The sequence below is a fragment of the Anolis carolinensis genome, chromosome 6 (genome assembly GCF_035594765.1).
Source record: "Anolis carolinensis isolate JA03-04 chromosome 6, rAnoCar3.1.pri, whole genome shotgun sequence".
NCBI lineage: Eukaryota > Metazoa > Chordata > Lepidosauria > Squamata > Dactyloidae > Anolis > Anolis carolinensis.
Genome location: NC_085846.1, coordinates 56,043,923 through 56,063,382, shown reverse-complemented (window position 1 = coordinate 56,063,382; position 19,460 = coordinate 56,043,923). Strand labels below are relative to the sequence as shown.

At 38.8% G+C, this 19,460-nt stretch overlaps 1 protein-coding gene across 3 annotated transcripts in view; it reads right to left on the bottom strand.

Annotated features, from left to right (window-relative positions):
- vps41 (VPS41 subunit of HOPS complex) overlaps positions 1 to 19,460 on the bottom strand; it is a 150,125-nt gene that overhangs the window by 92,733 nt on the left and 37,932 nt on the right. For all 3 annotated transcript variants that reach the window (XM_003222333.4, XM_008112861.3, XM_062958094.1), the window contains one exon: positions 13,861 to 13,938. In XM_003222333.4, coding sequence (XP_003222381.2) covers positions 13,861 to 13,938 — 78 coding nt within the window. The remainder of the gene's footprint in view (positions 1 to 13,860; positions 13,939 to 19,460) is intronic.

Sequence of the window (19,460 nt, the reverse complement as noted above, 5' to 3'; positions counted from 1 at the left end):
AGGAAGAGGAGGAGAATGTGCTGTACGACGAGGGAAGACGAGATGCGGGGGCTACAGCGAGGCCCGTATGCGGATGGGTGGAAGGGCCGACAGCGGCGGCAGAATTTCGGGAGCCGCGCAGAATGACCACCGGAGTGGGGCGCGGCGTGTTCAGAGGGGCCGTCCAAGGAAACCCGATGCAACCCTTCCCCATGCCTCCCAGACAGCACCAACGGGCCGCAGAATGGATGCCAAGGAGGGAAGATCTCAAACTAGAATACGGAGGGGAATCAGCTGAATTGAACTTTTTTCTAATTAGCATCAGAGGATACATGGAAGACAATGCACACACATTCCCCTCCGAAGCAAGCAGGGTTCGAGCCATCGGCAACACACTAAAGAGAGGAGCTGCAAGCTGGTATGTGCAACTACATGCCAGACGCGACCCATGCCTGAGGTCAGTGCCCCGCTTCCTCGCCGCACTGGAAAACCGGTTCAGAGACCGGCTAGAGCAACTGAGGGCTCGAGACCAGCTTAAAGGAATAAGGCAGAGGGACAAAACGGTGCCCGAGTACGCAGAGGAATTCCTCCACCTCGCGGAAAGGGTACCAGAGTGGTCTGAAGTGACCAAAGTGGAAATATTTAAAGAGGGACTACGCCCCGAGGTTTTCAGCTGGGCAGCGCACAGAGATGACCCCGAAACGCTCCAGGGATGGATTCAACTAGCGGGGCGCGTTGAGTCCACCCTGGCCCAAGTGAAGCGCTTCAGGAGCAGCGGCGGCCAGCAAAGACCGGTGGCGAGAGGCAGAGGAGAAACGAGGAAGCAGGAAAGGTCCGGAGGGAGGCCGGGGATTCCCTCCAGAGGAGACGACAACAAACCTAAACCGGGATGCTTTGTGTGTGGGAAGACGGGCCATCGAGCAGCAGAATGTTGGGCACGGAAGGGGGAGCCGCCAAAACCCTCAAAACCCAAGCCAGCAACCGGGAGGCGTGCGGAGGAGGAGGTGCAAGCCCCAGAATCTTCGGAAAAACTGGTGAGTCGGGACAAACGCATGATAGTAGTGCCAATCTGCATCTCGGGGCTAGAGAATCGGGCCACCTGCAAGGCATTCGTGGATTGTGGTTGTTCTAGGAACATTATAACTCCGGAACTAGCAGGAGCGCTGAAGTGCCAGCAGATGGCGCTTGACTCCCCAATTGCATTTTCGCAGCTAGATGGATCAGTTGCTGCTGGGGAAGTATCTACAAAGGAAATACGGGGGGTCCCATGTAAAATAGGCAAATGGGAAGGAAGAATATCCTTTGTGATAGCCCCTATTGCCACATACCACGTAATATTAGGGATACCATGGCTCGAACAGGCTAATCCTGAAGTAGATTGGAGAGGAAAGAGCCTAGCATTTAAAGAACAGCAGACGCAATGGGAGATAAGCAAAATTGCAGAAGAGGAGGACGAGGGAGATGAAGCAGGTGAAATAGACCCACAGCTATTGCCACCTGAATACAGAGACTTTGTGGATGTTTTCAATCAGAAAGAAGCAAGTAAATTACCTCCCAAAAGGAATATAGAAGTAGAAATTGAAATAACCCCAGGAGCAAACTTACCAAAACCAAAAGTGTATCCCATGTCTGTACAGGAGAAGGAGGAATTGAGGAAATATATTGATAAAAACCTGGCGCGAGGCTTCATTAAGCCATCCAATTCTCCTCTCGGGGCCCCAGTGTTATTTAGGAGAAAGAAAGACAACTCCCTAAGATTGTGCATTGATTATCGAAATTTAAATGCAATTACTAAGGACAATAAATACCCTATGCCCTTAGTAAAGGATTTAATTACCGTATTGAAGAAAGGGAGCATATTTACTAAACTGGATTTAATTGAAGCATATCATAAATTAAGAATCAAACCGGAGGATACTTGGAAAACTGCATTTTCCTGCGCATTCGGCCATTTTGAATATAAAATTTTGCCTTTCGGATTAAAAAACGGAGGCGGTTGCTTTATGCAGCTTATAAATGAAATACTACACCCATTGTTGTACAGAGGGGTATTCATATTCCTTGATGATATCTTGATTGTGAGCGAAGATAAGGAAAAGCACGTGAAATTGGTCCGGGAAGTTTTGCAGAGACTAAGAGAAGCAAAGCTGTACGCAAAACTGTCCAAATGTGAATTTAATAAAACTCAAATTGACTTTCTGGGGTATCGGATATCTCCAGAAGGGTTAGCTATGGATCCAGCTAAAGTATCAGATGTAAAAGAATGGGGAGTGCCTCAAACAAGGAGGCAATTGCAATCATTTCTGGGGTTTGCAAATTTTTATAGATCCTTCATAAAAGGCTTCGCGCAAATAACCACACCCCTTACTGAACTTTTAAAAACAAAAGGGAAAGGGGAGACAGCAAAAGTAAAAGCTCCTGGCGCCAAACTGAGTTGGACGCCAGAATGCCAAAAGGCATTTGAAACCCTAAAAGAATGCTTCACAGAAGGACCCATCCTAAAACATCCCGATATCAGAAGCCCTTTCATAATCCATTGCGATGCCTCAGACTGTGCGTACGGGGCAGTACTATTGCAAAAAGATCAAAATGGGAACTTAAAACCATGTGGATATTTGTCCCGGAAGTTCAGCGAAACTGAAAAATGTTGGCCAATATGGGAAAAAGAGGCATTAGCCATATTAAAAGCCTTAGAATGCTGGCGACACTTCCTCGAAGGAAGCGGAATCCCATTTGAAATTTGGTCTGACCATAAGAACCTCCAGTATTTAAAGTCTCCTCGAAAATTGTCCCCCAAACAAATTAGATGGGCGCAATACTTCAGCAGGTTCGATTTCCAATTAAAATTTTTTCAAGGGAAGCAGAATGTCTTGGCAGATGCTCTTTCACGCATGCCTCAACACGAAGGCATAACCACAGCAAAAGAGGGGACAATATTCTCTGATAAACAATGGGGCTTAGCTGTCAGGACAAGAGCGCAAACCCAAAAGGAGAACACGGCTATTGTTGAACTCGACGGGGAAGATAATTGGGGAAACGAACTGAAACAGTCTTATGAAGGAGATCAGTGGATCGCATCCAACGCAGAAAAGGGGGAGCAGAAGGGGGGATTTTGGTTTGTTAACAAGAAACTGTATATCCCAGCAATATTAAGGATTAAGATTTTGCATCGTTTTCACAATAACCAGAGCGCTGGTCATACAGGAATTACAAAAACAACGAAGGCAATAGCAAAACATTGTTGGTGGCCAGGAATGAGGAAGGACATAAAGAATCATGTTGTTCAATGTGATGATTGTGCCAGAAATAAATCGAGAGGAGGGAAGCCTATGGGATTATTACAAACAGTAGCGGAACCTACCAGACCTTGGGAATGTGTAGCTATGGACTTTGTGGGGGAACTGCCGGTTAGCAAAGGACATCGTTATATTTGGACAGTATTAGACCTGTTTTCTAAACAGGCCCACTTTATAGCACTGACGAAACTACCATCGGCCGAGAAACTAGCTGAATTGTACATAAACCATATTTACAAACTGCATGGATGTCCCAGTAGAGTGGTCAGTGACAGAGGAGTACAATTCACAGCAAAATTTTGGGAAAAATTCTTGGAAATGCTAGGAGCAGAAAGGAGTCTAAGTTCTGCTTTTCACCCCATGACAAACGGGGCAGTAGAACGTACTCAGCAGACACTTGGGCAGTTCCTTCGAATGTACTCTAACATGAGACAAAATGACTGGTCTAGGTGGTTGGCTTTTGCAGAACTAGCTTTTAATTCGACTATACATTCAGCAACAAATAAAACCCCCTTTGAAGTAGTTTACGGGTATGAAATACAGCCTTTGCCCCAGTTGCCAAGATGGACAGAGAATGAGGAAACAGAGGCAGGGAAATGGAAAACGCAAATGCTAGAATGCTGGAGTCAAGTGACTGCATCCTTAAAGGAAGCACACAAAAAGTATAAAGCGTTCGCAGACAGAAAGAGGGTGGAAGGCGATAAATTGGATAAAGGAGATCTAGTGTGGTTAAGTACCCAAAACATCAAATTGGGGCTACCTTCGAGAAAATTGGGCCCCAAATATATTGGACCATTCAGAATACAGGGTGTTATCAATGAAGTAACTTTCCAGTTGGCATTGCCAAAAAGTTTAGGGAAAATACACCCAGTATTCCATCGCAGCTTACTGAAAAAGTATATGGGACTTTGGACAAAATGGACACATAGAGTTATTGTTTGATTGGTTTCAGGACTATGATGAAAGAAGAACCGAAGAGGAGGACGAAGAGAAGAGGGCGCCATGTCATGGAGCCAAATCCCAGGGCTGGATTTCCAAGCCCTGAATCTGGCTTCATAACATAAACAACCTTGCAAGCACCTGGCGGGAGAAGATAAAATGAGCCTGGGAACTCAGGGTTGAAAGTATAAACAATTATAATTGATGTAGTGTGTGGGAATGGTAGTAATGTGATCCAGAGGGTGGGGTTTGATGATGATATTTGCGTGTGCTATTACGTTGCATCCGAAGTGATAAAATTGAGTGTATGTAAACATTAGGTCATTCTCGACTTTTCCAAAGTCATGTATTCTTCAATAAAGATTGGATTTGAGAGCAGCTATCTTTGATCTGCGTTCAGACTGGTCCTTTGAAGTGAGCGTGACACAAAAGATAGTAAAAATATTGCTGAACTCTTAAAGTGAAAATAGGCTTTTATGGGTGCAAGACTCCTGAGGAATCTGTTTTGCATGGCAACACTAGAGTGACTGAAGAACAAATATAACACTGAAACAAATAATGGGAATTGTTGAGTTTAGGTTGTAATGAAAGACTTGGTGGCAGACAGTGAAATTATAAATCACACACCTTTGAATTGTAGAAGTCGTTCATAGTATTTTTGCACCGAAAAAGCATCTCATAGAGTTGCAAACTTGCAACTTTTAAACAACTATCCAGCCCAATGAACTATAGCATTCTTACCCATTTTCTGTCTCTGTCACAGAAAAAAATGGTAGGCAGAGGCATAAAATGCAACTTAAAGAAAGGAAGCAAGCTTTGGGAACCAGCAGTACTTGCTTCTTACAAGCCAATCCTTTCCAAATCCTCCCAATGCTTTTAAAAGGTTGTTGGGATTTAGCAAGCACACATCTATCTAATAAGCTTCTACTCTCTCTTAAAAGACTATGCTGTGGCAAACTCTTTAACTCTGCTGAGCTCTTACTACAGAGAACATATCAAAGGGTAATACGTGAAAGCATGGGGACTCTGTAGCAAAACCATTGGCTCAGCCACATTATTCAGGGCAAAGCCCAACCATATGGTAAATGTGGAGCAATACTATAGACATAAATAGAGACACCACTGTTCTCTAAACAAACATCCTCCCACCAGTCTCTAGGATAAGATTTAGATATGATAAGAAAAATATAATTTGGCCCAATAAAACAAAATAACATAACAATCTATTTATGTAAGGACAGCAGGGGTCTCTCAATATTGAATCTGTCAACATAAAGAGTGTGTTTTACCTTGTAAAGGATTTTCCAAATCTAATGTAATAATCCACTGGAAGAGTCATCCTTAGATATTTAATTATGGTATAATTATTATACCAAACCACATGATGCATCTATGGTTCCAATACTTTCACAGAAGGCAAATATGAAGTTCTTTCAACACTATCCTTTCAAATAACAAGTGAACATAACAGTTTGATCACTGATGATGCAAAATGTCGGCGTAAACCATTTCAAAAAATGTTAACTTCAAAGCATGAAGTCTGATGTTTAAATATCTACTAATTTATACATTTACATTGCTAGAGTATATCAAATTCTTCCATGTGCTACCTGTATTTTAGGAGTGAAAATGCAGCCTGATAACTATATACAGCCACCAAACTCTTTTGTATAGCTTTCCATCACCCTGACACCCCCAATTATAGCTGCCCATGTACTCTAGGAAATATCATGGCACTTTTAAATCTTTGTCACTCTGAAGTATAGTATTTTAGGTTGAGGTGGCACTTTTTTTCAAAACTATATGTTGTCAGCCTAGAATAATTATGTTGAGGAGGAGGGGGGCAAATAAAGAAGGAATGGCTTATCTGATTATGTCTAAGTTCTCTGGCTATTGATGAAATCTGGTCAATTTTTCCATGAGAGCTATAACCTACGGTCTATTTAACTAGTCTAAAATTATGTAGAATGCATAGTCTTTCCAAAACCTGGCTATCAAGCCATCCTACCGACAAAGCATAAGTAGTCAATGCAGTTTTTACTCAGTGGTTTCTCACTTCCATCATCCTTCGAATGCTCAACATTGCTAAGTTTGTCTGAAGAGTTACTTGTTGAAATGCAATTTCATGCATTTCTTGAAAAACTAAGGCCAGGTTTTGACTGGTAGATCACAGCTACTACATATGAAGGTATGTACCTGTTCTTGTTAACATCTTTAACAGCATGGAGGCTGTGACCTAGCAATTTATGAAAGCTGTTATCGTTTTATTAACTATTGCAATAATAATGTTGATGTTCAACATTCTCAAACTATACACTGCAATCTCTGGAAAGATCTTTTATGTGGATAAATCTTGTGGGTTTAAGTAGCATATGGATTCTATACACTATAATATCTTGTTTTCTGCATTTAATTTTTCCCACCATTCTTCCTGATTTATTTTGCTTGCATTCTTATTTTTCTCTTTGTGTTTTGGGTGATTTAAATTAAATAAAAGTTAAGGGAGAGTACAGATCAAAACTGACCCCCTTCCTCTTACAAGGCACAAGGGATCTTTTATAGAAAGTAAAATGGAAGCATGAGGGTCGCATGGAAGAGTGAGACCCTCCAAGGTCCAATGAGGGATGAGAACACTGCAGCTGTCCACTTGTGCTATGGACATGCATTTTCAGAATGTCTAAACACAATTACATTCATATAGTGTGCAGCACATACACTGAAATGGCAGAAAGTGCATTCATTTCACAGACTGCACCTCGTCAGACTGCAAAGAGGTTTTAATTTCATGAAAGCTCATGCCAAAACAAAATGGTTAGTTTTAAAGGTGCCACAAAACTCCTCCTTTTCCCTCCCCCTTTCTACTGAAACACACTAAAATGTCTACCAGGGTCATCATATTATCATATATTGCAGGTTTATGACTTAATAATATACTTTTCATTTTATGTATCTTGTTTCACTCTGATATGTGCAGCACTAGTTAATTGTAGATTTCCAACTATCTTTCTGGGACTAGAATATTTTACTTGAAGAATTTGAGGAAGTACTTTATCATCCACAAAAGTGAATGCTAATATAAATCTGTTAGTCTCAGAGGTGTCTTTTCTTCCTTTCTTTTTTTACTCAAGAAGTTGTCAGGTTTGATATCCAAGATGGATATCCAGGGTAATGTCTGCTAACAGCCCCTGGAGAAAACATCATAAACATTATCTAGCTAAAACACCTAAGGCTTTCTAAAAATAAGAATAACATGCATTTTCTACATCCTTCTATCTTTCTATCTTCTGCATTGGATTCATTCAAGCCTACAATCTGTGGATTACTGGCTTCAAATTGAGTATTTTAGAAGTATCCATTATCAATATCCTCTAAACATGTGGAAGGCATTCCCTTCTACCATCCACAATGCACAGAAACAATGGGAAAGCCATGGGTATACATTTCCAGTACAGTAAGTTCTACAAGCAAAAGGACAGATGTTTGGCCCTTGACAATCTTAGCCAAGTGCTTTCTAGCTTTTAAACATTTGAGTAAAATGAGTCAGAACAAAGGAATACGTTATAGTGATTTCAAAGGATTTTAATTGCAGCTAACACAGAGACAGTATCCAGTATACATTTTAGATTATTTTTTAAAGCATGTAAGCATTTTATTCCATGGTCTGCTTGGCATTTCATGGCTTTGTCTTCTCTGCTACCAGCAGTGACAACTGAAATGATGCAGTTAGAGTAATAAACAGAAAAATTTACGCAGCCTGTCAAAATATGTGAAATGCTGAAGACTAACGCATATGAAAGTCCAGTCCAAAGTAAAATCTTTCTTTTCTAAATCAATACAAGAAGGCTTTCTTCCTATGTGGGGGAAAGAAACCTGAAGCATTATTATTTTGCCAACAGCAATTAACTAGGTTCTTTATTCTTCACAATAATAGCAAGGACAGGGTCATTAAAATGCTTTGCTTTTCTGTCAAATGTAAAAACTGCATCATTCACAAGTATGCCACTGGACAAATCAGCAAGAGTGGCAACAAAGTTATAACAAAGGAGAAACTGAAAACGGTTGAAATGGAAGCAAAATATGACAGTGGGTCAAGGGATGGTTTTTAAAAGGCCTTTGGAAGTGTGACATACTTAACAGATAATCCCATCAAGAAAATATGAACCTTACGGCACCTTGAGTAGTTCCTATAGCATGAAATTCTAACCTGTTGAAGAACCGGGGCAGGACACACATCTTAAGCAGATGACAAGCCTTTGGCCTTTTTTCCGTGTGGCTTTAAAAAAGTGATTGGATGAATTTGTGGAGATTAGAGTCTATCATCAACTACAAAAAGAACTTGGAAAGGTTGCTTTCAAAAAAGTAAAACATTCTGTTACTTTTTGTATTAAAAATAAAATGTTGCCATTTATTGTTACAATATTCAAAAAGTAATCTGTGGTTTACTGCATTGCTTGCTGCATATTTTTAACTTTTCATTGGTTTTCTAAAACTGAGTGTAGATAAGAGAGTAACAAAAAAATGAAAAGTTTGTATCACAATAATTCTTTAAAAACCTTTTAAAAGAAACAATATAATGAAGGTGGCATCCAGCTGAAACACCATGGAATCATGTCTGATGATGAAAAGCTCTCTCCATGCCGACATGGAGTCTACCCTGTTTCCCCAAAAATAAGACATCCCCTGAAAATAAGACCTAGTAGAGGTTTTGCTGTATTGCTAAATATAAGGCCTCCCCTGAAAGTAAGACCTAGCAAAGTTTTTGTTTGGAAGCATGCTCGCCAAACAGAACACCAGAGCATGCAGGATTGGTAAATGTACATAACATAGATTGTTATACATGCAAATAATGGTAGTAACAGGAAATTCTTGATAGAATTCACAGTTTGTCTGATTATGACAACTACTACTGTACAGTATATAATAAATGTTTCTTTTATTCCAACAATAATTGTGAATTCTTCTTCATGGAAAAATAAGACATCCCCTGAAAATAAGACCTTGCACATCTTTGGCAGCAAAAATTAATATAAAATACTGTCTTATTTTCAGGGAAACACGATAGTTCAAACACCCTGCATGTGGAGGTGATGATGGCCAGGAACAAAAACATCCAGGAGACATGCTTCACAGAGGCCCCTTGTAGGTGTTTGAATGGGAGAACTATGAATGTCTTTAGAACTTTGTGCAAATCCCAGGAGGTAAAATGGCTAGGAGCAACAACCCCTTTGGAATCTCCAAACATGTAAATGAGATGCAATCCTGGTCCTTTCCATGTGCAACAACAATGAAGGAATGCCTGCAATTTGCCTTGTGATTAGTGTTGAATATCAGACTCTGGTCAATGCATTCCTGGAGGAATTTCAATCCATAGGAAACTGAGACTTTTATGAACTCTGGGTATTTGTATTGTATCACCTGTGAGAAATGCTAAATGTGAATTCATAGTTTCTATTGGTTGAATTAGTAGATTCTATTGGGAAACCAAAATAGTGCTTACCATCTTGTCAGAATACCAAACCAAGCTTTCCTTGGACAGGCTGGAATGACAAGGTTTACAGAGACTTTTCCCCATCACATTGTCATCATTACCCTTGAGAGTAGGCACCACTAAAGAGAAAGCATAGAGAAGTCTCCCAGGCCATGGAAGAGACAGTGCACCAATGCCTTTGGTCCTCTGAGTCTGGTATCTTGATATGAACCTATTTAATTTGAAGTTGGCTGGGGAAGAAAAAAGGTCTATGTTTTGTTGGCCAAACCTCTTGATTAATAGATGAAATACTAAAACAGATAAAAAAGCAAGTTCTATCAGAGCAGGAAGCATGAATATGACTGCCTTTTGTGGGACCTGTTCCCTGAGGAGGGACACTGAAAAGATCTTCTTTTCTTTCTGTCTTTCTGTCTGTCTTCCTTTCTTTGTTTTTTTGCTTGTAAGAGAGGGGAAAGAGCAACTCATCCAGAAGATGAACGTCCCTTCCCTGTTAAGAAATTCAGTGGGCAGTAATGGAAAAAGCACCTTTAAACAAGCCCATTCCTATTCTCATGTAAGTACAATGTCTAAACAGCTGCTACATTATATGGGAAGGAACATCTTCTGTGTTTCCACCACAGAAAAATATCTATTCTTGACCACTGGGTTGACCATCCATTTATGAATTCTTATTTTGAACCTTTTCAAGGGGTCTGTTTGAAAAAAAAGTACTTTCTACTACATACATGACAATGAGAAATATTTCATAGCAAAAACATAAATATCAAAGATCCTTGAATGAGTGTCTCCTTGCTTGATGAAGAAATGTAAGTACTGTAACACCTGGGAAGTCTCAATAATTTCTTAAAATGCCAATCCATCAGTTTGTGGACATTGTTTTATCGTTTAGTCCTGAATTCAAACCCTTTCTTGAAAGGAGAACTTATTGTAGTTCATTATGCAGAAGACCAAATCTTTAACATGAAAAAGGAAGGTCGATTTCCATTTTTGCTTGTCAAAAAACACCTGGCTAACCTTGAGTAGAAACAGGATACTGGGCTGGATGGACATTTGGCCCATTACATTCTTAAATGTTGAAACTTTAATAGAGCTAAGTGCTGCAAAAAGAAACAACCTCCAGCTTTTCACAGTTACAAAAAGGCAATGTGACTACTTAAACTTTTTCTGCCATTCTGATTAAACATTTTTTTTTGTTCTCAAAGCTATCAAATATTTAAATATAAAAGTCTCGGATCTTGAAGGACTAAGGAAACACATGTTAAAAAATTCTGCTGCAAAAGGGGGTGGTTTTTAAATATTTCATGTTATTTTTGTTTTAATTCTCCTATTTGCAAAAAGCCTTAGAAGAGGCAACTGTTAAAAAAATCAAACTGTTTGCACTGAAAGAATGCTTTAAAACAGTAGATATTTACATTTGTTTTCCACTTTCAAGCATCACCATTAAACCATTAAATATTAAAAATCCAAACCCGTTTATAAAGCCATTTACATTTTCTCCTTTCTGGGCAAAGTGCAAGGCTTTGTTGGCACAAGCCATGTCTTGTTACTGTACTTGTTCTAAATAGTATTTATTAAAACACCTGGCAACAGGGCATGAATTGTCTGCCCTGTGAAAACATTTTTGATTTGTTACTTAGCTAAATGTGTTTGTATAGCTCTCATATCTACAACTCTTTAATCTACCAGGATGTCAGCTGAGGCAATAATTATATTAATAAATTGTAGACAGTCTTTGAGGAAAAGAGAAGATGAAGAGGCATTTGGAATTAATATGCTGTAAATTGCTTCTGCATCCTCCTTTGTCAGTGGAGTTAGCAGGCTTTTCTTCTCCATTGCCTTTAACTCATAATTTTCAACTCATTTGACACATTTCATCTCACTCAAAGCACTGAACCTTAATACTGGAGAACACCAGTTTGTCAAATGCTCAGGATCCCAGAACTCATATCAGTTAGTCTTAAGCAGATGTCACAGACAAAAATGCAGCCATATTGGTGACGAAATATGGAAAAGAAAGTGTATCTTAATAATGAGCACATTGTTACAGATAATAATGAATAGTTGTTATAGATGAAGCAACATTTTCCCAAGTTCCAGCTCACTATATCTCCTTGTAATTCAGGATGAAACTTGTTAAACAGAAACATAGTGTTTTAGTTATTTTGCTCTCCCTCTCCCTTTCTCCCTCCCTCCCCCCCTCCTTTAATTAAACAGACACATTTTTATAGCTAATGATAATGGTGAAAACATGCACAGACCTATCACTGCGGAACCAGTATGTATTGTGTTGTACTTCACAATAGCTTTGGATATCCAAAACAGCAGTGCAAAAGGGGAAATTAATTTTTTTGCTATTTTGTGGGCTTCTCCATATTGCCATGGAAGTGGCACGTGAAGCTTGTTAAGTTCTGCTTTGGACAATATGGGGAAAAAAACAGGGACACAAAAAAGCACAAGATTTCTCTGGACATCTAAAAGCACTTTGAGATTACAGTGTTCCCTCACTTATCACAGAGGTTACATTCCAGTGAAATTCCGCAAAGTAGGGGCATTATATTTATTTCAATATTTACACATTATATTAGTAGTTAGGTGGCCTTTCTCCCCTTTGCAAGCCTTCTCCCTGTGCTTCTTCCTCTCCGGCGCCTGCCAGTTTCCCTTTTGCCCATGCGCCTCCCTCTCGTCGGGATCCAGAGTGGCCTGGCTGGACATCAACAAGAGGCACAGCGAATGCACAAAAGGGAAACTGGCACCTTTTGCGCATGCGCATCTCAGAAAAAAACCGTGAAGCAGTGAGGTACTAGTTGGTACTTTAGAGATGCCCATGGTAGTACATATGTCATCGAAAGCACTGAACAATTCATATATATAATCAAGTGACCATGGAATTTTGGACCAGAATATATGTGACTAAAAATGAGAAACAGAACAAGAAAAACTATAAAGTGGAGTGGCAAATCACCACCACCACCGCTACCAAGACAAGACTAATCAGTTTGTTGAGCTTCTGTGCTCCAGTCCTACGTTTCTGACCTACAAGCAACTGCTCTGATAGGATCATATTTTCAAGGACTGTCACCAAGATGCAAAACAAAGACTGGGCCGACATCTCCCCAGAAAGGCCTCCTATGTTTACACAGAACCTCATGGAGATTACATCACATAGGACACATACATCAAAGAAAGGAATACCATCAAAATTACTTTCACTGCTCTCAGGTAAGGTCGTTGTCAATCCAAATATAACTCTATTCTACCAGTGGGTTTAGGGGCAACAATTACATAATTAGATTTTTTTAAAAATAATTTCTTACCGTCTGCATGAAAGGCTGTTGTGTCAGCATCAGAACACATGCTCTGTTTTGCAAGCATGTCAACACCTTCTGAGGGATACTTTGACAAGTGCTGACAATGGTCTCAAAGAACTTTGACTACCAGTACACATAACAATGCTAAACATACACTGTGCCTATTTTTCTTCAACAATGAAAGTATATGACCTGCATAGGTGTAATAGGTATATTTTATCCCCCTGAAAATGAATTTACATACAATTTGAGTTGCACTTCTTCTCTGGATTTCAGAAAGCTACTATAAGATTTTTAAAATTCTCTTCTCCAATCAATACAAGCCCTTAAGAGACCATGCTTCAGGATATTCACATAAAATATTAGCTTTATATATTTGCAGTAGATAAAGTGAAGTAGCAAAGAAATAAATCAATTTTCAATTACTTTTGGCATCTCAATATGATAGAACATACATTAATAACCAACAATAGTCAAGCTAACAAGCTGTTTTAGGCCCTATATGTCACAATATATGTATATGAATAGTTTAATTAGAATAATGCTAATGACCATTTTCTCTTTTTGAAACCAGGTTTAAATTCAGTTTCATAAACAATACTGAATGAGTATTTTACAAAACAAATTTAATAACAATATCCATACAAATTGCGATAGCTAACAACCCTATCAGTATTAATTCTGGTTTAGTTCAAGTACAAGAGGTATTTACTCCAGTAATTTTGATATTACCCTGAATATCACTAATAGCTGGCAGTAGCATAACTTCCATTTGAGATGCACGGAATATCACAGGTATGATGTTGATTTTAGACTACATTTGTCACTTATTAAAATAGGTTGTACTTACAATGTCAAACTTTTGAGTGATGTTCCCCTGGACATCAAGTAAATAAACCTTGCCATAGTGTGTTCCAAGTGCCAAAAACTGAAAGGAAGAAAAGAAAATCATCCTATGATTTTAGAAAATACATTTCAACATGTTTTGCACAGTAGACTGTGTAATGACAGTGTACAAATAATGTAGAAGGTCTTGAAACCTGTATTATTGATGCATCTCAACTGCCAAAATGAGGCACAAGACAGCCCCCCCCCCCCATCTTCAAAATCTACTGACAAGAAATGATGCCATGGACTTTTATTCATGCTCTTTCAGAGACCAGAGGTGCTTCCCATTAAGGGTCCTAACCTAAGGTTGGAGGTGTATCAAACCAGTTCTGGGTGGGGTCGTACCCTGCCTGAATGACTGTGTTTGCAGTTTGGGGGTACTCCTAGGAAACTCAAGGTTGGACTTCTGCAATGCAGTGTACATTGGCCATTGTGCCATGTTTGGAAACTCCAATTACAGTACTTCAAAACATGGCAGCCAGATTGGTCATGAGAAGTGACCAGATGACACCTATACAAAAATCACTCCACTAGCTGCCAATTAGTTTCCAGGCAAAGAACAAAGTTTTGGTTATTAGACATGGGCGAATTAATCGGAATCGTCATTAATCGTAATAAAATCGTATTTATTTTGGGTTCCGAACAGGGTTCCAAGGTGGTTTGGGGCTTCCGAATTAACCTTCCAATTTGAAGTTTTGGAGCCCATCCTTGGAATACCTTCGGATAACCTTCGGATATATGAGAAAGCATTTTCAACCAATCTCCTGGCTAGCATCAGGCTTAAGAGCCCCATAGAAACCTGGATATAGCATTGGGCATTAGAGCCCATTTCACTCCTGGATATAACATCGGGCATTAGAGCCCATTTCACTCCTGGATATAGCATGGGGCATTAGAGCACATTTCACTCCTGGATATAGCAACGGGCATTAGAGCCCATTTCACTCCTGGATATAGCAACGAGGCATAAGAGCCCCATAGAAACCAAGCCTGGAGCATTTTCTCTCCTGGCTAGCACTGGGCTGTTTTGAGACATTATGGTATAGTGTACTGGTTTGAAAGTTGGACTATGATTGTGGCTTTATTTCCCACTCAGCCATGGAAACCCACTGGATGATCTTGGGCAAGTCACACACTCTCAGCCCCAGAAAACCCAATGAAACAGGAAATAACACTTTCAAACCAGGAACAGATTTCCTTATTCAGAGGCTGATGGCCATCTGTCAGGAGTGATTTGATGGTGTGCTATGATTTTTGTTCCTAGTTGATTAATGTCATTTTTAATTGGTTCTGTCATAAAAACATGGCGAACTTTGATTACACTGCCAAAACGTCCTTGCGCAAGGGACATCGTCCTATTAAAAAAGCACATTAAGGTTTGTTGAATCTCTCTCCACCAATTTAACAAAGTTTCAGCTACAAAAACAAAATTTCTGAAGTTGAACAATGACTTTCAAAGTAAAGACAACCCAATGAAACAGGAAATAACACTTTCAAACCAAGAACAGATCTTTGTTATTATTTAAAAATGTTTTTTATAAAAACTTTGAAAATTCGCCAGAATTCTGAGGATAAGTCAAACGTTCTTAGATTTGGCGAGCTAACAGTGGTAAATGTGTTCTACCACTGTAGCAAATTTCATTAGGATGACTCAAAAATGAGGAAGAGAGAAGCCCCTCAATTTTCCCCATCAATGATAATGTTTTCCTTTATGCACATGCACATCAGCCATTAATGAGGTACATACGAATAATCCGAATTTTTGGAAAGTTTCAAATTTTTTGCTTCAAAATTCGAAAATGAGTTTAGAAACAAAGCGCCAGCGCCGCTACTTTCAAAGTGAATATTGAACAATTTTGTTCATGGATCGCACATGCCTATTGGTTATTCTCTTTAAAGCCCTACATGGTCTGGGTCCAGGTTACCTACAGCACTGCTTATTAAACCCAAATGGGTCCCAAACCCTTAGCTCTATGGTGGAATCAAGAGAAATTCAGCAACAGTAAAAAGTTTCTCAATGCCACCTTGTGGCTGGTTTAGACATTACATCAATTTGTTAGCAACAACCTGCACTGTTGAGCTCTGCAGAAAATGCTTCAAACTGTACTTCATTAAAACAGAAAATCAGCATGTTTAGCAAGCCTTGTAAGTCTGGTTTATTTGTGTGTTGTTTATTTGTTCAGTTGCTTCCGACTCTTTGTGATCTCATGGACCAGTCCACACCAGAGCTCCCTGTCAGCCGTCGCCACCCCCAGCTCCTTCAAGGTCAAGTCAGTCACTTCAAGGATATGATCCATCCATCTTGCCCTTGGTCGGCCCCTCTTCCTTTTTCCTTCCATTTTCCCCAGCATCATTATCTTCTCCAAGCTTTCCTGTCTTCTCATTATGTGGCCAAAGTACTTCATCTTTGCCTCTAGTATCCTTCCCTCCAGTGAGCAGTTGGGCATTATTTCCTGGAGTATAGACTGGTTTGATCTTCTTGCAGTCCAACTGTCTCCCAGAGTACCTTTTCACTGGCCACCCCTAGACTGTGGAATGACTTGCCGGAAAGTCTCTGATAGCTAAACAGCTGTCAGAATTTAAGACAGAATTAAAGACATATCTCTTCCAGTAAATTTCCCAGTAAAATTTTAACTATATATTTTATTCTTACCTTCTACTAGTATTGAATTTTAATATTTGAATGTCAATATATGTATTTCATGGTAGTGTGTTTTAGCTGGATGTTCTGTGTTCTACCCTGCTCGAGGCGTAAAGAGAGGTGGGTAACAAATTAATATTATTATTATTATCAGTAGTAGTAGCAGAAGATGTTGTTGTCATAGTATTTCCTTTCATTACACTATGTAACAAAATTCAAAAAAAATCTGTTCCTGGTTTGAAAGTTTAATTGTGCAGTATTGTTCTTACTTTGAAAGTAGTTGTTATACTCCAGAAACTTTGTTTTTGTGGCTGCCACAAACGATGTCGAATTGATTGAAACTCTGTGAGATATTCACTGAAAAACTATAGCAAAATGTGCTGCAGGATGTCCCACAAAATAATGTTTTTGCAGTTTAATAAACTGACATTTATAGTTCAGGATAATAAATTGTGTTACATAATATTGTTAATTTAAAAGCATTCTCAAGCTGTGAGGAGAGGCAGGTAATTAATGAACTTTATTTATTTATGTATTTATTTATTTATTATGATTATTGTTATTATTATTATTATTAGGAGGAGGAGTACCTTTCACTCTCAGCATTTGAAAGCCCTTTCTAGATAGGCTTACTAACTACAACATGAAATTCTGTGATATTAAACAATTCAACACAACAGAAAGATAAATAGGGATTGTTTATTTGTTTCACTATACTGTACTTTCATTTTTACAGTCAGGTTAATCACTACAGTATATAAAAGAAATGATATATCCATAAGCAAAGTACCTAGTTTTGCTCTTAGAACTCCTACTCTATTTTTTAAACCCTCTTGTTTGGGTTATTTATTCAAAAGCATGCCTAGAAATGGTAGATATCTTACTTAAAAGGTTAATTCCAGCTAAAAGAAAGAGTAAAAGAAACAGTTGTAAATCACTCAATTCATTCTGGTCCTGTTGCCACACCTTTCACTGGTAGAAAACCAACATAGAATAATGTCTGTAGTGTGAATCGTCCACATATACTTCACAAATAAACTGTCAAAATAATGCAAGAACTGCTCTATTTCCTATTTCATAGTACAACAAAAATACAGAGCTTTAAAACATTACAGTATATCCACAAAATGTGATGTCGCTTGATTCGGAACAGGGTACATTTCCCCTTTTTAGCACTACTCAAGTGGTCAGAATCCTAAATTCTCTGTATTTCATTGCATGTAAGCATGCTTCATTGCAGCCTATAATGAAATGCTCAAATTTACAGGCACTACTAAGCGTGTCAGTCAAGCAGCACAATCTTTAAAAAAAAATAACCTTACAGAAAGTCAAGGTTTAAAAGGATTTATCAAAATGGAATTGCTTAAAATGAAATTTCAGTTCAGGCACTTAAAATATGAAGCCACATTAAAGAGAAGTCAAAAAGAGAGAGGGAGAGGGAGAGGAGAGAAAGAGTTCATTAGAAATTCATCCCCTGCAATGCCTTTCACTCCTGCAAGGTTGCCTTTTTACAGGAAGAAAAAAGTCCCCCGGGTAAAAAAATCAATACTAGTTAATAAAACATCAGGTGTGCAGACATAACTAGGTATGACTATTCCACTGCACAGGCCTGCTTGAATGCACCAGGTGCCATGACGATTAGTCATCCAATGCAGACAGCAAGTCCAGTGAAAATATGTTTTAGCACTGAAAGGAAAAAAATAATAATTCTGAAGGGAAATTCGTCTGAATATATGCCAGTCTTCTGTATTCCAAACAAAGCCAAATTGTTCTAATCGGAACATACATCTATCATACAGGCCGTAGCTTTATTTATGATGACTATTTCATCGGGGCTGATTTTTTTAAAAAGGATACAGACTCTGTCTTCAGTTTTTAGCCTCAGCATTGTACGAGACCAATTCCTAAAAGACACCTGCACTCCAGCTTCTAACATTATTGATCCTACTCATAAATAGTGTAGCTTGCTAGAAAACCCAAAGTGCTCAGTTACTTAAAACAACTCTGTAGTTGTGTCAGTCTTTGTGACACTATAATTAGGATAGTATCTGGACAGTTCCAAATGCAGGAACTATTTTTAGCATAGCCCAAAACATTTGCTGGGGGGACAAACCATGTATATTTATTTCAGATTTAAATTGTTCCTCGTCAAATCACAGAACCTCAGGAACTTAAAAAATCAATTTTTGGTGGCCAATAATCCCCAAAAGAATTAGGTTCCTTCCAATTTATGGATTCTTCTGTGTGTGTGTTTGTGTGTGTGAATGTCAATGACCTGCATTAAAACAAACAGTAAAAGATGAGTAAAACACACATTCAGGCATTAAAATACAATTTTAGGGTATACCATGTTTATGCTAGAAGGAATCCACAAAGTACATATAGAACATGCTTTTAAAAAGAACAAAACATATATTGACAGTCCCCACGTTACAAACAAGATCTGTTCTGTAGGTTTGTTCTTAAGTTCAATTTGTATGTAAGTTGGAACAGATACATTTTTAAGTGGAACTCCAACCAATATACAGTGTTCCCTCACTACTTCACGGTTCACTTTTCGCGGATACGCTGTTTCACAGTTTTTCAATAAACTCTAAAAGATTATTATAAATAATAAAAAATTACAATTTACAGACTAAGGAAGGGAGGAAGAAGAAGCCAAAGGGAGAGAAAAGGAGCCCAAGCGGCAACGGGAAGAGAAGGAAGCGATTTTTCAACACACGATTGGTTGATAAAGACTTAAAATAGTGTATAACTACTAAAATAATGTATACATATTAAAATAAATATAGTTTCCCTACTTTGCGGATTTTCACTTATTGCGGGTGGTTCTGGAACCTAACCCCCGGGATAAGTGAGGGAACACTGTATATATATCTTTTAGCTTTGGATAGCATAGGTAAGAGTTAACTCCCCTGTGG